We start from the raw sequence: 25504 nt of genomic DNA on the forward strand, positions 1-25504 counted from the left end.
CTGTTGACCCCCGAAGTCCGCATCAAGCGTATCTGAGGCAAGGAAGTCTGACCACTGTGATCCCGGAATAACCCATGGGGTACCCTCCTGCTGAGTTTGGTCATGGGCGGGTACACCAACGAAGTAATCTCCAAGAGGCCCCGACCCAAGTCCAGCGTCACCATGGTCAGCCCGTCACCCATACCACTCACCTCCATGTCCCCCATCATGGGTACTAACACCAGCAACTGCAACAGCCGCTGCACCATCCCCACCCACGGGTCCATGCTGATCATCGTCAGGGTCACGACCAGGGTGGTCCGCCGCACCACGCGCTCTCCATCTCCCTCCCTGGCCTCGTCGTCCTCCTCCAGCGGGACCAGCATCGTCAACATCGTCCATAGCCTGATCAAGCCACCTCCACTCACGCTGGCTCCGTCGTATCCCCACACGAGCTCTCCTCTCAACCCGCCGCCTGTCCGGCACGTCCTCAGGACGATCCATGTCAGGAACTCGCCCAGCACCCCGCTGTGACGCCTCAACTGGAATAGGAACGGCTCTCGGATCCCCCAAGTGCATCTCCGGAAAAAAGAACCTCTTACCATGCTGACTCCACCACTCCAGGAACTCATGCGACGGTCCAGGGGCGGCAACAACATTGAACCTCAGCACGGTCTCCGCACCGGAGTCTCAATGGAGATGCCATTTCTGCAAATGGTACGGGAACCATCGATCGCTGCCTCTGTCGTCCTTCGACATCAGAAAGTCGATGTTCAGGGCGGGATGCGGACGGGGCTGCACCCCTCCGAACTGCGGAAGAACCCTATCTATCTGATGCCACTCTATGACGGCAAAGTAGATCAGCGACGTCACAGACCGCCACAATGCCATATGTCGAGGCTCCAAAGCCTCTGGATGCACAACCTGAAGTTCGTCGGGGCTGCTGTACGGCATCCAGATAAACTGAACAAGAACTCTCCATTGTCAGGGCAACTCATGGACCCAACTCATAAAGTGTGGTTAAATAAAGACTCTAATTAAGTTGTGTACTCACCTCCCTGTCCTGTAACCGGTCTATCCTCAGCCTCCACATCTGCACCCTAGGGCCCTTCTCGCTACCGGAAGGGTTTTAACTTGACCACCTGCATCATACATGTGCCTTATGGCTACTTAAATGTGTGAGAGATTTGTAATACATTATTAATGAACATGAAGTTATGTATATTAAATTGAAATAGAGAAGGCTTAGTAGAGTACCTCGAGGCCAATAGCCAGCTGAACGTCTCATACCCTGTAGGCCTAAATCGAGAAAATCGTCAGAAGATCTAAGACTGTAGTAGCTGAAGTGGGCCCGCTAACTTGACCACATTTCTGTTCGCCACTCGGCACATGCACCGGTACAACCATGCCACTGCTGTAGAACCCCAGTTTTAGGTACCCATCTCCTCCAGCCAAGCTACGTAGGGAAGCCATCTGATGTGAATGCGGTTGACGGACTTGTCGGTAAACAGCTGCGTACCCAACAACATCATGATGTACGCACGGGCATATCGCCGCACAGTCTCGTCATCGGCTCCCTCGGGGCACTCCCCAAAGGTCTCCTGGAACCAGCTGCAGTTCACTGCGTACTTCTGAACCTGGTTGGGAGGAGGAGTCACTCCAAGCAACTCCTGGAACCACATCCAGGCTGGACGGCCACCCTGTATGTATATCTGGAACTCCGATAGGCAGCCGCTCACGTAACGCCCGTCCACTGGCAAACCCAACTGGTATGCCACGTCCTGAAGTGTGATCGTGCACTCTCCGAACGGCATATGAAACGTGTGCGTCTCCGGACGCCATCGCTCGACGAAGGCATTGACAAGGGCCTCATCTAACCGGAACCATCTATCGTTCAGCCTTGCAAGATGGTATAGTCCGGCCATCTGCAAGTACGGAACGTATCTGTCATCGAGTCGCATGCCCTGCTGCCGCCGCATGCTCCTGATGCATCGCTGAGGCTGCGCATGACATGCACCGCATTGTTAGAACCAGCTTCATAACCAATGACAAACATAACCAACACGATAAATCATCAACAAAACATCATACTAAATAAAACCGCATAAAAATCGATGAACGAGAACCACATGCAAAACAACTACCATACACCACACAACTAAACCACTAACTTAAAACAGTTTAACTAAAACCATTAACATAAAACAGCTAACAAATAACACAAACCACCAACATAAAACAACCAACACATACCACTAACGTAAAACAAGTAGCATTAAAAAACTAACATAAACCACTAACTAAACCAACATCTTACCCGCATGCAAAACCTCTCAACTATACCACTACGATTTTCCCCTAACATAAACAGCCACTAAAACCGCATGCAAAACCACTAACTCACATAAACCGCTAGCACGAAATTATTTCTGCACTAACATCGTCGTGGATGACTCCGGCTATATGAGCGACTCCGTCCAAGCGATATAACCGTGCCGGATCGTCCCCCATCAACAGAGTATTCCGTTAAGGTCTTCGTCGGAGAGAATCTGGGTCGTTTTCTCTGGGATTTGGTGGGGTCGGGGAAAGGAAGAATGGTTCGAATGAGGCTGATTCGAACTCCTTATATAGCCGAATCATGAGTATTTCGAATCAGGTTGGTTCGAATTACTATTGGAGCCACGAGAAGGGTAATTTGAACCAGGTTGGTTTGATTTATATGGTAAGCTTTCGTACGTATAATTCGAACTAGTCTTGTTCGAATTATGAGCAATTTAAGTTCGAGCCTCCTTGGTTCGAATTACGTTCAACCTTTTCCCATCCTAATTCGAACCAATGCAGTTCGATTTATTAAAGAATGTAGTTCGAACCAGGCTGGTTCGAATTACATTAGAATATACCTTGACTCGTTCTAAAACGATTTTGATTTTGGCTTATTTATGTAATTTCAAACTGGCCTTAGCTTATTAGGATTTTTTGCCCTAGTTAATATTTGTCAATTATATTTTCAATTTAGCTTTATTTTCTTTTTTTTATTAATGGCTAATAAATAATAATGAAGGAAGGAGATTCCGCTTTGGATCCATTGGCGATAAGCCTGTTATATTGGTCATGGCTGGATTGAGTGTGTATGTTTTTTTTTTCTTTTTTAATTCATTGCATTTGTAAAATACTTTTGGGTGGATGATATATCATAGTTTTTGGTCACTATATTCTAATAATAAATATTATAAAAATTTAGCTAATACATGTATGTGTCTTTAAAACACATATTAAGATTACTATTAATAAAAAAAAATTACATTTATTACTTTAATAGATATATAATAAATAATATATAAAAAATTTAAATTTTGTATAAACACTTCAAAATAAAAAAATATTAGTTGGCCACTATTACTTGGTTATTAATCGTTAATTATTGGAATTTTTATATGTTTTTCCTTTTTACCACTATCATCATCGCTACTTGAATATAATATTTATGGGAGCCACTCAAATAAAAACGTCTAAAATGTATTTTTTTAAAGATTTTTTTAGTAATTAAAATTTAACATATATAATCGATTAAATCGTATTATTTTTATCAAAATTAGGCTAGATAAATTAATTTGACCGAAAAAATAGTGAATTAAATCTGGTCTAAATTAATATTTTTTTATTAAAAAATAACTACAATACCCTTATTATATAAAATAACTAAAATATTTCTATTATGTATATCAATTTGAAAATTTTAAATTCCAACTCTTTACTTCTCTACTGTCATGGGGTTAAGATTTAGAATTTTCAAAATATATATATATAATAAAAGTATTTTAGTCATTTTTTATAATAAAAATATTGTAGTTATTTTTTATAAAAAATAATATTAATTTAGATCGATTCAAGATTTGATTCACCATTTTTTTGGTCAAATTAATTTATGTGGCCTAATTTTATTGAAAATAATACGGTTTAATTGATTGTTAAATTTTAATTATTAAAAAATAACTTTAAAAAAAGATGTTTTAAACGTCTTTATCTAAGTGATTCCCTTTGAAATTAGATTGAAACATGAGCATAATTTTAGAGACCAATAAATATTATCTCTTTGTTGATAATTAAGTTATTTTAATGATAATTAAGATCTAATAATGGTTTATAATTAAAAAAAAAAGTATACTTTTGCATCAATGAATCTATAGTCGTAGCTACGGGTGTTCATAGATCAGATTATATCTATAAATCCACAATATTTATCCGTATCTGTAATTTGTGGATATGATCTGATCTGTAGAATGATCAGATTGGATCGAATCTTATCCACACTCTAATCGAATAGAAATAAATATGTTTTAAAAAGTAAACAAAAAAAAAATTATTGACTTTTTTATAGAAATAAAATTTTTTAATATTTTTTATTTTATGGATATATTTGATATCTGATCTAAACATAAAAAGTGCCGATATCTAATGAGTTTAGTGCGGATTGAATCGAAATTTTAGCCATATCCGATCTGTGAACACCCCTAACTATAATAATTAAAAAATTATAATTATATTTTTAACTAAAGGAAACTCCAATTTAATCAAATATTAAAAAAAAAATTACTTTAAATCAGTTGGATTTTTTTTCCCATATATATAATGTAATAATAATAATATGGTAATTGTTTTATATGTCATACAAATATAAACGTTTTTTCTGTGAACTTAAGAAAGGTTTTGTAAGTCCCTAATCTTGTTATCGATTTTTTTAGTATTTGTCCTCCTATTATCGATTTGATTCATACATAATTCGGATGATAAATTATTTGATGACGTGCTTCCTTTTTTAATGTGACATACTTGTTTTATTATTATTATTATTATTATTATTATTATTATTATGCACATTCAAAAATAACCGGGTCAAATTATTGCTATAACATAATGAAAGTATGGAAGTTTATCATTCTCCTCTAATAGAGGTAACATAATTCCTTTTAATAGTTTCTTTAATGTTTAGGAGAATAAAAATAACTTTTACTAGAATAAATTTTAGTACGAGTTTAATATTTTTATTCATCATAAAACACTTATAAAATTATTCGTAGATAAATTTAAAAAAAAATAAAAAAGCATGATTTTTAATTTTATTTTTAAATAAACTTTATTTTTAATTTTAAAATGAATTTTAATTTTATCTTTTAATAATATTAATTTTTTACTATATATAATTATTCAATTATTTTTTAATCACATATAAATAAATTATTCTTAATAAAACTTTTTTGTATATTCAATTATCTTTTTTAAAAAATAATTAACTATTAAAATAATTAAACTTTTCACAACAAAAATAATAAAAGAAATTATAAATGAAAAAATTAACCATCATGATAATTTTTTATATTTTTATTCATATTTTAATTATAAACATAAATATAATTTGATTATATTATTTATGAATTGTGACTATAGATATAGATAAAATTTAGTCATATATATATATATATATATATAGTTTCATTGTATTACTTATAAAGTTAGATTATAATTATGACAACAGAATTATTCCGGTATTTTTGTATGTATAACTAATTGATGGTATTAAAATATTACCCTTAATTATAAATAAGGTTTATAATTTAAAAAATCAAAAGACTTAATTAAAAAGATACAAGAAAGACGACGTTAAAATATTCTAATTTTTTAAAATAAAAATATTCGAAATTCAATTAAAAATTATTTAAAATTTTAACTCAATAAAAATTTATATTTAATGTAATTTATATTAAATATATTTAATAATCTATTATATCATATTAGTTGAAATTAGTTTTTATAACGTTAAGTTTCTAATAATATTTTATTAGAAAGAAACTATTTTTTCAGAAATTTTTAAAAATTAATTAATATTATATATATTTTATTACACTACATCTAGTTATAAAAATTATATTTATTTCTAATGCTTATATTAAAAATGAAAACAAATTTAAATTAGTGAATTTTAATCTATAATATAATAATAATATAGTAATTATTTTATATATTGTACGGATATAAATTAGTTATTTTTTTATTTGTAAAAATTTTAAGAAGCTTGAACTTATTATCGATATAACTTGTATAATAAATTTTATTTTAAAAAAATTATATATATATATATATAAATTGATGAGTGTGACATTTTTTTATATAAATAATTTCAGAAAAAGAAATTGTTAATCTATTACTTTTTTGGTTTTAGTCCAAATTAAATATTTTTTTTATTGTTTTGAAAAGAAAATTTTTTTAAGAATTTAATAATATGTGACGAAAAATACCGAATAAATTATACAGAAACCAATTAAAACGTAACATGAAAATATCTTTAGTAAAAGATAAAATAGGCATATTTATTTAAGTGATCCTTGTTAAATTATAGGAAGCTTATCACCTATTTCATCGTACGAATCTGAAACTTTTTCGTTCCAACTTATTTAATCACTCAGATTTAATATAAAAAATATTAACGGTCAAGATTGAGGTGGAAAACATGTTGTGGATGTGCAATTTGAGTGGTTTATAAGTGGTTTTCAACTGCTAGTTCCCTTATCCAATTTTCCTCTGATAAAATTGACACTTGTAGAAAGATTTTTAAGACTTTTTTATGAGTCCAGCCATAGCTAAATAAATTATGCGAGCCAAAGCTACGTATCACGTAATCTTTTTTTTAACGGGTCTTGAAACTTTTACAATATTAGTAATAACGGGTAATGTTAGAGAGACAAAAAAAAACAGTCAGAACTTATCTTATTTAAGGCAAATTATGACTGTTTTTGGCTGATTTTCTTTAGTTATTAAACATTTTCATTTAAACATATATATTTTGCTTCATTTAGTTTTTGTATAATCTCTAAAAATAACGTAATATATAACAATTAGAACAAAAATAACGTAATATATAACAATTAGAACAAGACTCTGACCATGGTGAAATTTGAATTTAAGATTTCATGTTTTTTTTTCTAAATTTTACATTATAAAAGTATTATTAGTATTTTATTTAAATTCAAATAAAAAATATTTACATATTTGCTTACGTTAATTTGTGTATAATGTAACAAATAATTTTTATATTTAAATATAAAAAATGACTTTAAATCATGGATATATTTTAGAATTTAACTGATATGTAAAAAATTTTACATGTGCATTTAATTATAAATACCACATCATAAAAAATAATTACTATTTTTATTGATCGCGTGAATGGTTATTCAAAAAAATGGATGTAGTTACACGAATGTGTAAAACATTTTACATTGTCTGAGCATCAAAAATTAAACTCTATATTTTTTGGTTTAATTATTTTGTCAATCCTTATAGTTTAAATTTTCAATTAAGTTCATATACTATTTTTTCTTTTCGATTGAGTCATTATACCATATCAGATTTTATAATTAAGTTCCTGTCGTGACAAAAATACTAGAATTAACATAATATTCTGTTAAACAGAACAAATATACCTAATATTTGACTTAAAATTTTGTATAATTTAACAGAATATTCCATTAATTTCAATGTTTTTATCACGGTAGAGACTTATTAATTACAAAATTAGTATTTTTGCCCATAATGTTATTTTTGTCCATATTGATTTATGTGTATTTTCTAGTGTTTCTATGTAATAGATAATATAATTATCTAGTATACTCAATTATAAGCAAATAAAATTATTTTTATTTGTTGGTGTGAATGTTTTTTTAAGATGATATTCTATGGTGTAATTTTAAATTTTAATTATAATCTTTTTAGTTTATGTTTGAAAATAATTAAAGAAAAGAGTTAAGAAAAAATGATTGAGAATAAAAATATAAAAAATATAATATAGAAGTATAAATAAACTTTATTAATCATAATATATTAGAATGTATACTAAATAAGTATTTGTTATTGTGTTAAAGCTAAACATACTTAGAGATATTTTTAGACTAAAAGTTGTTATTATAGCTATTTTAATTAAATATTAATTATATTTAAGTATCATATTTTAATTCAATTGAGATGATAAGTATGAAATTTAATTGATTAGTGGTATATTATAACGGATTTAAATTTTAAAACTAGTGATGATAAATGATACTCATAAATAGATACAAATGTTTTAAATATTAGAATTTATATTTTTTAAATTATTACTAGGTTGAAATTTATTTATTTATTGTCTTAAAAAATTATAAAGTTATTATTTATAAAAAATTATTGATAACTTTTCAAAACAATTAAGCCAGTTATTGAAATACATCTTTTGCTTTATAATTTAGGAAAATTATCAGGTGTTCCAAGTATTTTATAAGAACATGGCTGTTCCAATAAGACATAGGTGCAATGACATATTTAACATTGACACCCCTTGGACAGATCATAAGGTTGTTGCCTTTACCAGAATTACCGCCAAGGACTTACAGGTTTACAGGAATCGAAGCAATGCCTTTAGGTCTCTCCGAAATTGCCTGTGTTGGGAACCACCGGTAGGCAATAGTTTTAAAGTTAATTGTGATGCAAGCTTGCATATGGATTCAAATTTAGCGGGATTTGGGTGTATTATTAGAGATTCTAAGGGAGATTGGATCTCGGGCTGCTCTGGAAGCATTCCCGCTTGGTCTATAATCATATGTGAATTATTTGCTGCTTGGAGGGGGCTGTTTTTAGCTTGGGATTGCGGTTTGAGGGATATTATATGTGAAACGGATTGCCTTGACATTCTGCCCATCATGCATGAGCTTACAAGTGGGTATTCATCTGAAGTAACAGATTTGGTTCATAAGATTCAGGAGCTTTTATCTCGTCCTTGGCTTGTTCACGTTGAATGGGTGTCCCGAGAAGCAAATAGAGCTGCGGATTGAATGGCTAAATATGGTGCCAAGAGTAACTCTAATCATGTTATTTGGTCTGAGCCTGGTGTTGATCTCCAACGAATCATCCGCTCGGATTTAGGATAGTTTTTGCTTTGTTTCTTTCCTTGTTTAGACACCAAAAAAAAAAAAAAAGCCAGTTATTGAAAGCCAGCAATCCAAGGGGCAGCGAACCTCTTATAGCTGCCCATTTATGTCATTTAATGTCTAATTTAGAGAATTTTAGAGTCTTTTAAAAAGTTGCTAAACGACAAAATTAATATGAAAACCTTTTGCTTATTGGAACAGCCATGTTCTTATAAAGTACTTGGAACACCTGATAATTTTCCTAAATTATAAAGCAAAAGATGTATTTCATCATTTTGAAAGGAGCAAATATCGCTGTAGATTTGATTACTATTGGGCTTCAGTATTCCAGGTTATTATGAATTGCTGCCAATCGTCCATTTGGTGGTTATTTATTTTCGTCTCAGTGACAAATTATTGTTTTTTGAGATGTAATAAATCAGTAATATTTATATCGTGTGGGCACGTGCTCGAGCGAACGTGCAGCACATATAGCTTATCCATGGTTTATCGTTTGATGATTGTGATTATTAAAGAGCAAGTGATAATTGATGGTTTATCGTTTGATTATGTGAACGTTTCTTACAAGTGTTATAAATTAATAGGAAAAGTATAGAGTACCAATATATTATCTGTCAATTTATTGTCAAAAATAATTAATTATTATATCAATCTCGTTACGTTACCAATAATATTTCTGCCAACTCTTATTTATAATTATGTTTAATAAAAGTGTCTTTGTGAATGTGTCTAATAAAAATATTTTTTTTATGGCTGTGTCTAATAGAAGTATTTTTATATATGTATTTCTTGGATGTGTCTCCTTATACCAACTTATTATCAAAAATAATTAATTATTATATTTTAAACACATGTATAAGGAGACATATCCAAGAAATACATATATAAAGACACTTCTATTAGACAGTCATAAAGACACATCCACAAAGACACTTCTATTAAACATAATTATAAATAAGAATTAGCAGAAGTTATCAGAAATGTTATTGGTAACGTAGCGGAATTGCTTCCTCCTCTTAGGTCAACGAAACTTATGATTGTTGGTACGTATCTAAAGTGCGTTTTGATCAAGATAACCTTTTCAGTTGCCAGGCAGATGGGCAGTCTGCTCTTAAGAAGATTAAACTATATTCTAATATGTGAGTACTTTACATTATTTCTATGCCAAACCAAATATTTTATTGCTTATTTGCTATGATCTAAATTGTTAGACATAATTAAAATGTGTTTGTAGAGAGTGTATAACATTATAGTTGTCATTTTTGTGCCAAAAGGTTTTATGATCACATAAATAGGTGTGGCATTGCCTTAGATAGGAATTTTTGACATATAAAATCAGTTCTCATGGTAAAGTCTATAATTCTGAAGATAAAGTTACTGTTCATAGAGATATTTTTGCATCACCATATGGTTGAGTTAGCAAGCCGTATACACCTGTACTTCTGAAAACTATAATTTATAAATATATTTTTATGATGTTGTCATTTGTGTTATGCATGAATCTTCTATCAGGGCCACAGAGATGGTGCGCTCGTGGTTTTCCGGTAGGATAAGGAACAAGTATTGGAAATGGGAAACCATAGCCAGTCTCGTGGCTGGGTTCTCAACTTCTTTGATCTCTATAACCTTTTTTAGGTTCCTACAACTACTACTATCTAAAACATATCGGTGTTTTAGATCATGGATATTGTGTTTTCTTTTGGCATACTTATCCTTTGTAGCTTGGTTAGCTGTTGAATATGGGAAGAGGCTTGGTCTAATGGATATTTTCAGCATCCATAGATAATAGCATTTTTTTTTTGGTGGAGATAGATCATAGCACTTAATTTTGACAAGTGCGATGCCCTTTAATTGTAACATTATAATGGTAGAAGGTGACATTCTTGTCCCATGAAAAGTAACGGGCTGCTTCATATAGTTATGTATAGTACGAGTGAAAATCTATGAAGCACGGACACTGCTGAACTGCCCTGTCTGCGTGTCGGACACATTTCGGACACGACACTCACCGACATTCGTTCGACACGCGTGTCTGCTGTGTCCAAATCGTGTCTCAATAAAAAATAAAAAATTCTTCTCCGGACACACTTGAACACACTTAAATATCATCACGTGTCAGCGTGTCCGGTCTTATTCTTAATATATATTCTTAAAATAAATTTAGATATAGTATATATTATTATTTATTAAAATAATATTTTAAATACTTGATATAATTAAAATAAGACATTAAAAATAATTTTAAAAATTAATTTATATTTTAATCTCAATAAAATATTAAAATATCATTACGGTTTATCTAAAAAATATTTTATATTTTATATGTATGCGTGTCCCCGTGTCATGTAAAATTTTAAAATTCGCGTGTCGGCGTGTCCCGTATCAGTGTCCGTGCATATAGGTGAAAATTAAAGATGTAATAGTTTGATTTGGATGAAAGGTCTTGTTCCGCCATAGTAATCGGAAATAACAAATCTAAGTTCATGGTTGAATTGGATTACACTCTTGTTCACTCAAGTTTATGACTTGAATTGATAAAAGTTGTTAGGAATCATTTTTGTATGAAAACTGAATGGAGCTAGATATTTTAAGAAATGAATCTTCTCAATTTAATTTATGCGACAAAATTAAGTGTGATTTCTCATAAGAATCTCTTTGTATCACATGCTTTGTGATTGTGTAATTAAATATCATATATTTAACAACTTCAAGTGAAAATTAAATTTTGAGGATCAATTTCCCTTGTTTTTCTTAATTATGCTTGGTGTTAGTTGATGAAATATTTAATATTTTATATATACAAATACAACATAACACAATTCAATTAAGAATTCGTGTATTTTTTTTTTATTCTAAAATTGATTCAAGCAAAGAATACTCAAGAAGCAAAAATCAATGCTAGATGGAATCCGAAGGACAAACACTTGTTATATAGCCTACAATTTGCACATTTCTTGCAATCCTAAATCATGCTAAGCTTTATAAGTACATTAGATCCATTTTCTAGTTCACCAAATTCATTAGCAATATGATATCCTAATCTGCACTTCTCAAATCTCAAATAACAGTTAGATTTTACAAGTTACAAAATCAATATGAGATTTACGGAATATTTCGCAAATAGATTTCAGAGATTCACTATTTATCAGGTGTTGGCCTAAACTGTCCCCCATAACTTAACTATGGTGAGATACAAAAGCATTAGATTTTTCCATTTTCTGATAACATTCTTTCAATCTCTTCTAGGAGGTGCTCTTTTTCATCTGCCAACTCTTGTTCTGCCTCTGAAGGTCTTCTATCTGTTTTGTCTGTTCAGAATCCTTCCTGAAAATTCGCAGGGTATGATCAATATATCAATTCATGTATATACAATTTGTTTACTAAGTTTAACAGTTAGTAGGAAAATAAAGAATGAAAATTCAAGTGATTCTATAATGTATGTTTCATCTTACTATCTTAGTAGGTGCTAAACTTTGTTTTTCTTTGATTACCTATTCATGAAGGACAGATTAAATTTTAGCGACCGGACTTCCTTTTCAAGGGTCTCGCAACGCTTCAAGACAGCTTGCATGTCCGAGGGAACTGATGGTGTTAAGTTTCTTTCCTTTGCCTCAGCCATTCTGCATCACAAGAACATGGCTTTACAAATGAAACAGGTATCGAATACAATACGAGATAGGAAGAAACTCCATTATATGTGTTTATAAGGATTGATCTACATACTTCCTTGAATGTTCACCCTGCGCTTTTTTGTAGTGTCTACTTTTTCCTCTGCACAACCATTTAGTTTGAGAGATAAGAGAGAGTCAAACAAAAAGCCATAATTTCAACTCAATCATTTTTTCATCATTTTCCCTATAGTTCCCATCATGTGATCCAGATAATCATGTCAAAATGATTAAGCAATTGTTAGTTGTGATTTGGACATAAAATCTCTGTCTTAGCATAAGTTAAAATTTCACATGGTAAATCTTAATTCCAATATTTAATATGCGTCTACCTTTATTCGTTAACATTACCTCGAGCATCTAACTAGTATATTTTGTTATATTAAGATCCATGGATTTACAATTATCTAAATGCATATGATATTGTAGAAAGTAGAATCTAAAAAAGTAGTCATTAACATGGTAATCCAAAAATAAATGGCTACCTGAGACTGCTGACGATACAGATCCATATCTATCTAGACTTCTCCTCTGCACAATTTAACAAGATTTAAAGGAAAAATGATATAAATAGTAACTATTGTTGAAACCATAATTCTATCAAAGTAAGTTACGAAATGAGAGTAGGCTATACCTTTCGGTCATCTTTGAGATTATCCATTATCTGTTCTCTGAAACCTGCACGTCCACAAAAACACAATTGTAGTTTAATGGGGAAAAAGATAGAAATTTGTTTTTAAAAAAAAAAAACAAATAATATAAAAAATATTTTATACCTATTGAAAACCAAATAATCAAGAAATATTCTATTCTGAGTTCTGAGATAAAATGGCATTTGAATGCAAGTTATAAATTGGACATAATAATTGTGCGGACTCCTAGTTAGTACAATGTAGTCGCTTCTTTTGGTGGATCAGTTTTCAAATAAAAGAGCTTCCATAATGAACTGATTTAGTTTATTTTTAATATCAAACAAAATGAACATGATGAAGGAAGTCAAATGAAAAGTTATTTAGGATAATCATTGTTAAAACTTATACCTTTGACTTTATTTTGAGAATTCTTTGAACTTTTACTCGCTCCCACTTGTTTCCATGAGCTTTCGCCGAGTTTGATTTTAATTGCTAGGACCTTCACAAGCATCTAAACCAGAGGAGACAACAGGTGCAGCAGCAGAGGATTCACTTTGAGAAGGTTCTTGTGAAGCTGTCCCTAAATACATTTGGTTTGTCTGATTAGCAAAGCTATCCATAACAAAGTTCATCGATCCTTCGAGCCTTTGCAGGACTCCGTGATCAACTTGGCCATTGGACATAGCTTGAACATTCACTGGCTTCTGATGACTCCAATTTTCTGTGGAAAACAGGTTCTTGAGGACAAAAGATTCCATTTAGGCTTTTATTTGTGGCTTCCTTCTCGGTTATCTTGCGTTGCAGTGTGTCTTTTAGTATGCTCACAGAAGATGAAACTTTATCTGCATCACCAAATTGAAGTGTCTTGAAGGTAGATGAAGATGAGTTGGATGAAGTCATGAATGATCGCTGCTGGTTTGGAAGCTCATACATCGAGTGATAATCAAGCCCAGTTAAATTTGCTGCTTCTTGTTTCATAGTGTCAGTACCATCACCATGTTGAGGCACCATGCACATAGATTACCTTGTGCTGCCTGTGCATTTTGCATTTCAGTATACCTCCTCAATTCGGACGATCGGCTTCTAGTCATTCTTTGATCGCTAAGAAACCATGCCTGCATTTAACAATGAGACTTCAAATGGCTAAGAATATTAATTGAATAATGGCTTCAGCCGAGATTTTGATGCGTGGTGTAAACACCTCAAGGCATCGAATAGGAGAAAAGTGAATTAAATTTGGTAAAATAAGCTATGAGGATACGAAAGAATACTCATATTCACAAGCTAGAGAGTAGAGTTTAATCAATTTTTCATGGTCAGTTTTGTCAGAGTAAGTTTACTCAATTTTTCATGGTAAGTTTTGTCAGCGTAAGTTTAATCACCATAGGAGTACTTCTCAACTCTAAATACACAATATTCTCTTATGCAAAATGTTCCATGACCTGTTTTCATGTATCAACATTAGTATAAGCTAAAAGAGAAAGAATTTGGCGGAATAATACTACCTCTTGTTTATAATAGTTTCATTCTTAATTTTGGTTACATTCCTAAATCATAGTATCTACATATAAGTTGAATCAACATACAACGGAAAAAGAATAAAAAATTATGGATGAAGGATTATCTGTGTTCACGAAACAATGACACACAAAACCACTAGCAAGAATTAAGGAGTTAAACATTGACAAATCCGGGTCACAAAAAAGAGGAGTTTTGGGAATCAATTTCAAAAAGTTATTAATTCCAATTTTGCTACAGCATTAATCATGCCTTCTTTTTCCATTCAGGCACTATACCAAAACCAAAAACAGAAAACAGCGTATGTAGAACTAACATAGATTTAACATAATATAGACAATATCACCTTAGCCTGAATTATATACAATAAACAGAAGCTGAAGAGAGAACAAAATCAACGAACCTTGTGTGGATGAAGGCTCTCTATGGCATGATCATAAAATACATTGTCCAAATTTTGAGTTCAATGTTTCTCCAAACTCAAGTCTAACATTAAGAGCCTCACAATTTCAACTGACGAGGAAGACGACCACATCTGCTCTGCATACTTAAAATCTCCCTTGCAAAATCTTGATTGCCGGTTAGGACAAGCCCATTTAGCACACGATTAAAAGTAAACTTCCGGGGTAAAAACCCTCTATTGATCATCTCTAACAATAATTTTCCAGCCACCATCAAATCCTCAGATTTCTTTCTAATAAACATTGCGCTAATCAAAACATTGTACGTGTCTAGATTCGGCAAGCATGACCCATCCGCCATCTTCTCAAACAACTCCAAACCCTTCTCAATATCCCCAGCATCACATAAATACCGAATCACCACATTATACGTTTGAACATTTGGCTGACACCCCTCTTTCTCCATTCTAGCCATAAACCGCAATGCCCTCTCCATCTCACCAGCATGACAAAACCCTCTTATCACAGCATTGTAAGAAACTGAATTTGGCACAAACCCCTTCACCACCATCTCTTCAAAAACCAAGACAGCATTCTCCACATTATCCTTCTTGCACAGAACATGCACCAAAGCATTATAAGTAGCAACATTTGGAACAACCCCTTCTCCAACCATTTCATCAAAAATCCTCTTTGATTTCTTAACCTCTCCCGCAACCCCGAACCCATAAATCATAGTAGTGTATGTAACAACATCAATCTCGCACTTCCTCCTCTTCATCTCCAAGAAAAACTCCCAAGCTTCATTCAATTGACGAGTCATAAAATACCCTTTCAAGATTATGTTATATGTCACCAGCGTTGGCATGATGCCTCTCTCAACCATCTCCTTAAACACCTGCAACGCCATAGGGGGTCGCTTAATCAAGCACCAACCATTGGCGATTATGTTATAGGTGACACTGTCACAATTAAACCTGCTCCTGAATGTCTTGAAGAGGTTATGAGCCATCTCCACGCGCCTTGATTTGCACAAAATGTCAAGGATGGTGTTGAAAGAGGCAAGGTCCTGGTTTTATCATCAAAAACTAAATTCCCGAGATCAAACAAAAATTAATAGAAACAAGACAGCTTTGAATTGTATGTGTGAAATAGAGAATGACAAAACTTGGGGCATGCTTGGCTTGCGTTTCCAAGTTATATATTATTTCTATTTTTTTCTATTTGCAGGGATTTGTGAAAGGAAAACCGAAAATAGAAAAAACAAAATAAAAAGTTTTCTCAGTTCTCGCTTTTTTTTTTAAACACAAAATATTGAAAATAGAAAATGTTTTCACAAACCAACCAGGTCCTTGAGTTTTTTACTCTACTCTCTAGCTTGTGAATCTGAGTATTCTTTCGTATCCTCATAGCTTACTTTAACTGCCACCAGCTAACTCATAACTAACTTATAACTAACTACAACCAGTAAGTAACTATCACGTGAGTAACTAGTTGGTATTTATGCTACAATGTCATAGTGATACCTGGCGGCAGCCGTGGTGGTGCATGGACAGGAACACATTAACAGCCCGATGGGCTTTTCCAGCGGAGGCATAGCGCTCGGCTAGGATGGCAAGGGTCTTGGGAGTGGGCCCAATGCGGAGGGAGCGCATGCGAACCACAAGGGCCCACGCGGCCTGATAGTCGCGCATGCGTGCTGCGATGTCAACAGCGTGGTCGAACGAAGAAGGAGAGTGGACGTAGGTCGGGTGGCGGAACAGGGCGTTGAAGAATTGGACGGCTTTGGGCCCGTGGTTCCACAGAAGCTTCAAAACCCTGTCGACAAGGTGCGGGGACCATTGGAAGGTGGGCTTTGCTAGGGCTTCGGAGAGGGTTTTGGGATCTGATTGGAGGACGAGTTTGGCTACGGCATTAGCATCTTCTTCTGCTGCCGGTTGGGGTGGCGATGGACAGTGGGTGCAGGAGGAAAATGTTCGAGGTGGGACCGAGAATGAGGTTTTTGGTTTAGGGAGTTTGGGCAGTGCCCGAGTGAGCATTTTTTTTTTTACTGTTTTGGTCTGAACCGAGTGAGCAGACACTTGACAGTGCAGGGACGAGGCACAGGAGTCGGCGAAGAGAGTGACGTTTGACGACCTCTGCCGTCGTTGGCTGACGTGGTCGGCGGTTACCGTGCGGTGAGTGAGGTAGAGAGGTGAGAGTGAATGTCTGGGTGAAGCTCTGTGAGAGTGTGAAGGTTGAAGGTGAGTGTGTGTTAGTGTCAAGGTTGCGAGAACCGAACCGAATCGGTCAATGAACCGGTAAGGTAACTGGTTCACTGGTTCAATGGTTCGACCAGAGTTCAACCGAGATTCAACCGGTTTAATTAAAACACAATAATTGAAGATACCCCAATGCCTGTTCCAAACAAAACAATAATTTATATCAGATGCAAGGAAATGCATTGATGCCACAAAGATATCCCATATAAACCTTTAAGAATTATAGGAAAATTTCTTTAAAGCAGGTACAAATAGCTCTTGAGAATGATATCTTACAACTTCTAGCAGAAAACACAAATTTAAACAAAATATATGGACTAAACTTTCAATATGAGAAATAAATCATTATAAAATGCAGCAGAAACCATATCATTAAGTTGACTGTAGTAGAACCTTGTATGCAAAAAGCAAAGGTGTAATAATGGTGCTTGGATCGTGCTAGTAATGATGGCAGGAAAGAGAAGTACTGAAATTGCCAATTTAATTATTTTTATTTATTATAACCAAATCATGAAAATATTCAGAAATGCATGTGAGAACGGGAAATCAAAGCATACCGTAGAAGTTACAAAATTGAGAGGGCCACAGAGGAGAAAGGGGACACAGCAAAAATTATTAACAAAACTACACAATATTATCACAGTGCTTACCCGCGGTGAGGAGGAAGGGGAGTGACGGCAACAACAGAGGAGACGGCGACACAGGCGAACAGAGAGAGAGAGCTCGAACAGAAGAGACTATGACAGAGCTTCCACACACGACGCCTATACCCAGCGGAGAAGAGTGGCGATGACAACGAGCAGGGCTGCGGGGGATGCTGTGGCTGCGGGCTACCGGAAAGAAATGTTTGTTTTGTTTCTTTCTTTATTCCTTCCTTCCCATTCCCTTGATCACACTAATTGTCCAGTCAATTCTTCAACCTAGTAAGTAATAACACTGCCAAATCAAAATGCTACACAAAGAAAAAAGGACACATAAGTGACAAAAAAAAAGGTGGTGTGGAGCTAATAAAATTAGAACAGCTAAAAGGACAGCATGATTAGTAATCCTTCCCAGAAGCCTTGCATTGCAGTGCCATAACATATCATATAATCTAATCTGAGTTAACTCCACCAACCAAAAATTCAATTGAAGCGCCTAGCATGATCATCAATGTGCATATAGACAAATTAGTTGTTCCACACCAGAGAAAAAGAAAACCAGGTGCAAATCCCATTTTTCCATTTCAAAACCCCCATATATTTAGAGCTGTACATGGTTATGGTTAAACCAAAAACCAAACCTGTTTTTGGTTTACCAAATATTTAGTTTAGGTTAATTAACTAAACCAGTTTTACATAACAAAACCGGTTATTAACTGGTTAGGAAATTTAAAAACCAATTTTTAACCGGTTATAAAAATAAAAACTGGTTTTAAAAAATAACCGGTTTTTATATAAAAAAAAAACAGTTTTAGAATAAAAACCAGTTTTTACACTGAAAAACTGGTTTTTACACAAAATCAATTTTTTACATAGAAAAACCGATTATTTTTACACCGAATAAATCAATTAATGCTTTCTTAATGAGACTTTAGCCATGTCACATCAAATTAGCCATACATGTATAGTAATGAGATTCAGATACTGTAATTTAAGATTTCAACCATCTAATAAAGAAAACAAATAAAGTCGTCAACTCAACCAAAAATAATGAAGAGTTTTGTTTCATCAAATTCCATTTTATGGAAGTTTATTGAGGTTCATGCATGCGGATCAGTTCACTTCATTTTTGGGATCTTATTATTAAGGTTAGGGACTCCAAATTAAGAACAAAATGTCCACAAAGACATTCTTGATAACTTAACCAACCATATAACTTCAAAATAAATAATAAAACATGTATATATTCATACTTTAAATCATATGCAGACCTTCGAAAATAATTTAGTATAACAAAAGGATTGTAAAGTCCAGTACCAATACCACATTGACACGTTTACCACACATCTGTCCATTCATATAACTTCTTTGGAAACAAGATTCCTCCCTTGAAATGAAAGAAATATATATTTGTTAACTAGAGAATTGAATGCAGTGCTTCATTCTAAAATGAAATTAAACTTTCCTCCAAATCCAATTCCAAATGTATTATAACCAAGGATCTGAGAACCGAACCGGTCATCAAACCGTTTTAGTTACTAGTTCACTGGTTTACTGGTCCAACCGGTCTAACTGATGGTTCAACCGGAAAAACCGTTTTAGAATAGAATAATAAATAAATTATAAATATGCAAGTATTAAGTTGAGGGTATAAGGTAGTATGAAGTTTTTCTAATGGAGTGGTGAATTACTCTCTTAGGACTTTCCTTTTTATATTAAATGCAAATTGCCAGATGAAAGCATGATAACATGCAAGTACAATTCCTCATCAGTACACAAAATGTTAAAAGAAATATCTGATAAAAATAGGAAGAATATCAAATGAATTATCATAAATCCAACTAAAAAATAAACATAGTACTCGGATAAATAAATTTGATAACATTATTAATAACAAAGTTGGTAGTGGCCTAGTGCTAGAAAGGCTTCACCAAATGAAGGTGCATACAGGCTTTTAGAGACAATAGACTTGGATTTGTGCAGTAGCATTTTGGATGAGTTGCTTTGAAGACCATTTGGTAAAACTAGGCTTTGAATAGGTACAATACAGGCTTCACCAAATGCTCATAACACACAGAAAGACAGTTTCTCAAAATACATAAATAAGTGCGCATCCTCTGAAAATAATCATCTGAATTGTATAAGGCAGGAAAAAATGACCATAAGTCTCTTTACCCAAGTCAAAATAAACAACCCTATCTGAACTCAACAATCAGCATTCAACACCAAACATTACAAAACATTAACCAATAATCACACTAAACCTGCAACCAGCAATACCAAAACAACAACAAACATGAGTACATTATAAAACATTCCAAAACAGTGATGACACTAAAACTGCATAGTAAATAATCTCAAAGACAATGATCACCAATATCCAGCAAATAAACAATAAATACACAACAACAATTTAGCAAATAAACAAGAACAAGACCTAAATAGAAAATCCAACAAATTAAGTCGCAGCAACCTAACAATTTGACAAATTAAAACAACAGCAGCCCAATAATTTACCAAATTATCAACTTAACAAATTCAAGAACAGAAAATCACAACAAAACAAAAAAAAATTAAAAGTAACAGAAGAACACAAGATCAATTAGCAAATTAACAGGTTCACAATAACAGTTAAAAAATTTACCAGAAGAACACTAATGCAAGTGGAATCATCATGCTAATATGTTTTCTGCAAAAATGCTATTTGTACAGCTAAAATTTCCTGATTACTATGATCCAATTATTCTAATTTCAAATGCAATCAACTTACTAAATTTCTAAAAGTTAGAAATTATAAAACCAACCAGAAATATGGTTAATGCATTTCATCAAACATGTTGAGTGCGGTAAAATTAAAACGAAATAAGAGAATTCAATGCTTAATTTCAATGTGATAGAGAAGAGAACATAACTATTGTAGCTTTAATTTAGTCTATAAAAAAATCCAAACCGCTACCAAATCAAATAATTACTTATTGTAATAGAAATCAGAAGTTGCAGAGTTTGAAGAAGAGTATTGGTGTTGTGTGAGTGTATTGTCTGGTGGCGGGTTTAGGGAACTCACGGCGGGGACAACAGAGAGCAGTTCGACGGATGAGTGGAGCGCGCGGGTTGGTCGCAGAGTTTGAAGCAGAGCAAAGTGGCTTCCAGACGAATGCGAACTCGAACGGCGAACAGCGAGTGAACGCTAACGGTGAACGCCGAGCGAACGCGAACGGCGAATAACGCGAACGTGAACGGCAAACAAACGGCGACGGAAGCGCGGCTGAGCAGACAAAGACGACGATCGCCGAGCTCGAAGAAGCAACCGCGATCGGTGACAGCGAACAGGGGTTGAAGACTTGGAGCACGAGGGAAGCTAGATGACGGATGGCGAACTTTGAGTGCGACGGAGGGCGGCAGTATGCCACTCCTTGTGGCGGTGGTGTAGGCTTACAGTGCTAGGGTCTTGTGGTTGGGTTTGTATGATTTCTCTGACTGAAAGAAAGAAAGGGAGAACGGGAGAAAGAAACGAAGGACCTTCCCTTTTTTGTGTAAACCGGGCGGGTTCCGGTTCGGTCTGACCGGCCGGTTCTCGTCTGGTTCAACAGTTTTTATTGGTTTTTTTATTATCGGTTTTATATGCCTGAACGGATCATTAATACTACCGGTTCGCGGTTAAATCGGTCCGACCGACTAGTCTGGTCCGATTTTTAGAACATTGCCTGAATGTTTTAAAAATTTGCCAAGCGTGTCCTCGTGCTTGCCGGACCATAGCTCCAGTGAGTACGATGCTTACGTGGACACTGATTTTTGCTTACAAGAGAAGTTTTATTTGAGTTGGAATTTGTAATTAAAAATATCATTAGCCTACCTGAAAATTAACCTAATTCAATTTAATTTTTGTCCCAATTTAATTTTGCCCTAAAACTCAATTTTGCTCTCTTCGTTCACTCATAGTACAGGATCCAAAATTGGAATATGCAAGCAACTAGGGCTCGTGAAAATGCTGCAACTGTGAGAAAGCAGTCATCGATTCAAGCCTTCGACGTGGATGGTGGTTCAGGAATTGTGAGTAAAACCTATGATGGCTGCTGCTTTTGTCCCCTTCCAGTGGTTCCGTTGAAGTTGAAGACAAGTAGCAACCTTGATAGATGGTTTCTACGTTTTCCTATGTGGAAGGTAAGCTTAGAATGTTGATGGATACGTGACGAAATAATGCAATCTTCCTTGGTTTGTTGTCTCTGGTTATTCAGTTTTAGTTTTCAATCGTCCTCTGATCTATGAAATTTTTGTGCTGTGCTAGAACACACAAATGCGTTGTGGGTATTTTCAATGGTTGGATGAAATACAATAGCAATGTGTGGAAGGAGAAGTTTCTTCGGAGAATAGTAACATGGTGGGCAAATCAGAACAAAAAAAGAAAAGCAAAATCAATCTGGAGTGTGGGGATGGCCAGTAAATTGATAGGATGATGATTGTGCTATCTGTGGTGAATGACATGAAGGAGCATCTAAAGAGAGTTGAGTTGTTCCTGATTTTTATTTGTATATTGATTGGGTTAAATCTGGCTTTGAGTATGTTTTATTTGGCTAAGTAGGTAGACAATGGACAGTTTAAGAGTTTAAAAATGACATTTTATTCCTTTGTAATGTTCTCCTCATTATAATTGAGATGAATTAATGGATGCTATGTTATTCTTGTTCTATGACTTAGTTATTGTTGTTGTGATGTGAGCAAGCTATATGGAAGATAAGTAAGCATTTAAGAAAGGATGCCATAAACAGAAGTTGAATAAAACACCTGTGTCATAACATGAAATAATAATCCATAACTATTCAAAGTAACATACTTCAGATCCAAAATAACACAAGCAAGCCCCCCAAAAAAACTAAGATGGCATAATGACACTTATGTTCATGGCAAGTACTACTAACCCAAAATGGCACTAACAAAATCACAAAAAACTTGGTTAGCACTTAACATGCCATAATGGCACTTAGGTGCATAGTAACTACATCAGGTCCAACATGAAACTAAAAACAAACTAAAAACCCAAGATTCTGAGGTGCCTCCCTCTGTAACATGTTGGGATGGATCTTGAGCTTCGGCACCAGCTCCTCAGCAACCCAAGCACATGTGACTGACTTACTCTTGTTACTTCTCGGACACGTATGTTCGTCCACAAATGTCTTAATCTGAAACGAGGCTAGATAGTTGGTCCTGGCACAGTAACACAACCAAGGGCAATCGGGGTCATAGCAAACTATGCACATCTTCTTCTCATTCCTAAGATAAAATACCTGTCTGCCAATTTGTATGTTGTACTTCTACACTGCTGCTTTAAAGTGATTCATGGTCTCGAACTCCATGTTCAACTCCAGAGTAATTTTTCCAAATGGTGTGTTTGGGTTATGTTGAGAAAATACAGGTTCTTCTTCATCGTCAGATCCAGGAGGGCTATACAGTTCGTCAGAATCGTATTGATACATCTCAGGTCCACTGTCTCCATCTTCTATGTTCGGGTTAGGCACCTCTACCCTTGGTGCTTCATCATCCTTTCCATGTACTATTCTCTGTCCAGATGGTTGAGGCCGTGGATGATTTCTCCTTCTATTTGTCCTCTCATTTGTTTGTGTAACATTGTCTATTAAAACATCAGTTGAGATATGTGAGCCATGATGCAATGCTTATTCAAATATGCTATAACAAAATAGAAACAATAATTTTACCTGCTGCATTTTCTGTGATTGGTTCCTCTGGCCTCAACTCATCTACAACTAGTTCTCCAATATTATCACCTTCATTGGCAACATTAGCATCATCATCATTGGTCTCATTTGTGGATTCATTTACTGTTTCAGCTTCTCGAGGATCACCCTCGGGTTGTTCAGATTCAGCAGCTCTTCTTTCTTGGGATAAACCACTTGGTGGTGGTCTTGGATGCCTCTTTCTCACCTTCTTAACAACCTTCTCTGGAGCTGCATCTTCTTCAGTGTCTTTATCTCCATTCCTATCATTCACATCTTCATTCATAACACCACCCTTACATTTGTTCGACTCGTTAATATCAACAGTCTCCTCAATCACAACTTCATTCAAAGTCTCATTCAAAACAACAATCAAAGCCTTATTCAACTCATTAACCTTAACAGTGGTCTCATTCACAACTTCAGTTTCTCTCTCATCACCAGGTGGATTGACCTCAACCACACTCTCACTGCTACCATCAGACACCACATCCTCATCAAGGATTTCAGGGTTGGCATCAATGGGGTGATCAAAATAGAGATGGACAGTGTTGTCATTCTTCATCACACTCTCACACATCCTCATCACTTCAGCATCCGTCCTAAGCACTCTAAGACCCTTACCTAAGTCGAAACCAGGTTCTAGCCAATACGCTTCATTATATCCAGGGTAGCCCAAGTCTAAAAATAACCCCTCAACAAAAAATAAATTGCATGTCTCCACATTCACCCTGTATATCTCAGTAATTAAACCCCCTTCGTATATCACATTACCGTCTTTACCCCTTTTCAGGCAACCCATGTGATGATACACAAACGTAACTACATGATTCATCTAAGAAATAGTAGAGGGAAGATACAATGAATAAATAAGATGTCACAAGCACAAAAAATAAACCACAATAACGGCCACTACTTAAACAAAGAGAATGAAGCAGAACCTACCTCTTCGTAGGGTTGCTCCTAGCGAAGAATGGAGAGGCGATGATGCCACTTGAAACAATGTCTCTCGCCTCGTCTCATTCTTCTTCGCACCAAGCTTCCAGAGCAACGTCTCTCCCTCTCTACGTGACCTTTCAGTTTTACTATCTAAGACACACTAAGTCACAGTAACTCAGTAACTAGTAACAGCAGTTGCTAATTGGGTTTTAGGACAAAATTAAATTGGGGGCAAAAATAAGATTGAATTAGGTTAATTTTCAGGTAGGCTAATGATATTTTTAATTACAAATTCCAACTCAAATAAAACTTCTCTTGTCAGTAAAAATCGGTGTCCACGTAAGCATCGTACTCACCGGAGCTATGGTCCGGCAAGCACGAAGCTTGATAAATTTTTAAAACATTCAGTTACCATTTTGTCAATAACAATAGTCAGATACCAAAATGTTAGCGTTTGAATCTTTCGGGTACTGATTTGGTCATTATCTCTATAAAATAACAAGATTAATGTATTATTGGTTTTAAAAAGACATTATAATGCCAAATAACAAAATTCTATTTGTTAGTATTAATATGCATTTTTTGAGAAAAAGTGAGAGTCAAGCAAATTAAAAATGTATAATAACAAAATTAAAATTGCACATAATTAGATTATTGAAGTTGAGTATAAATTATAAAAGACTCGTTTCTTTTACACAAGTGTAAAAAGGTTTGATCATTATTTTAAGTACAAAAAAGTTTTAATATTCCAAAGAGATGTCCTTTTTTTAAGTGAGATATTA

General features: G+C 34.3%; 2 protein-coding genes across 4 annotated transcripts; both read right to left on the reverse strand.

The window, feature by feature from the left end:
- Positions 1 to 11838: 11838 nt before the first annotated feature.
- LOC112726442 (pentatricopeptide repeat-containing protein At1g74900, mitochondrial) lies at positions 11839 to 21557 on the reverse strand. Of its 3 annotated transcripts, none has more exons than XM_025775827.3 (10): positions 21119 to 21557; positions 18064 to 18333; positions 16679 to 17549; positions 15155 to 16221; positions 13642 to 14348; positions 13236 to 13279; positions 13087 to 13132; positions 12657 to 12704; positions 12425 to 12553; positions 11839 to 12257 (listed from the first exon to the last, which is right to left on the reverse strand). In XM_025775827.3, the coding sequence occupies exons 3-4, from the start codon at positions 17189 to 17191 to the stop codon at positions 15253 to 15255; spliced, it is 1482 nt and encodes a 493-aa protein (XP_025631612.1). In that variant the 5' UTR covers positions 17192 to 17549; positions 18064 to 18333; positions 21119 to 21557; the 3' UTR covers positions 11839 to 12257; positions 12425 to 12553; positions 12657 to 12704; positions 13087 to 13132; positions 13236 to 13279; positions 13642 to 14348; positions 15155 to 15252. The 3 variants fall into 3 exon arrangements, with proteins under 3 accessions (XP_025631612.1, XP_025631615.1, XP_025631613.1); XM_025775830.3 differs by having other exon boundaries at positions 12425 to 12572; XM_025775828.3 differs by having other exon boundaries at positions 18064 to 18365; positions 21119 to 21556.
- LOC140176572 (protein CYCLOPS-like) lies at positions 12176 to 14244 on the reverse strand. Its single transcript, XM_072208097.1, has 6 exons — positions 13932 to 14244; positions 13733 to 13813; positions 13236 to 13279; positions 13101 to 13132; positions 12425 to 12553; positions 12176 to 12257 (listed from the first exon to the last, which is right to left on the reverse strand). The coding sequence occupies exons 1-6, from the start codon at positions 14242 to 14244 to the stop codon at positions 12176 to 12178; spliced, it is 681 nt and encodes a 226-aa protein (XP_072064198.1).
- Positions 21558 to 25504: the final 3947 nt, after the last annotated feature.

Source organism: Arachis hypogaea, chromosome 12, assembly GCF_003086295.3.
Source record: "Arachis hypogaea cultivar Tifrunner chromosome 12, arahy.Tifrunner.gnm2.J5K5, whole genome shotgun sequence".
NCBI classification, from domain to species: domain Eukaryota; kingdom Viridiplantae; phylum Streptophyta; class Magnoliopsida; order Fabales; family Fabaceae; genus Arachis; species Arachis hypogaea.

What these genes read in the sequence shown, in the direction of transcription:
- LOC112726442 (XM_025775827.3), bottom strand. Translation starts at nt 17,191, where the DNA reads ATGCTCACTCGGGCACTGCCCAAACTCCCTAAACCAAAAACCTCATTC. An exon ending in ACCACCACGGCTGCCGCCAG is followed by an intron (nt 16,222 to 16,678) that starts GTATCACTATGA and finishes TGATAAAACCAG; the next exon opens with GACCTTGCCTCTTTCAACAC.
- LOC140176572 (XM_072208097.1), bottom strand. Translation starts at nt 14,244, where the DNA reads ATGGTGCCTCAACATGGTGATGGTACTGACACTATGAAACAAGAAGCA. An exon ending in TGGTTTAGATGCTTGTGAAG is followed by an intron (nt 13,280 to 13,732) that starts GTCCTAGCAATT and finishes GTGGACGTGCAG; the next exon opens with GTTTCAGAGAACAGATAATG. An exon ending in AATCTGTCCTTCATGAATAG is followed by an intron (nt 12,258 to 12,424) that starts GTAATCAAAGAA and finishes GCGAATTTTCAG; the next exon opens with GAAGGATTCTGAACAGACAA.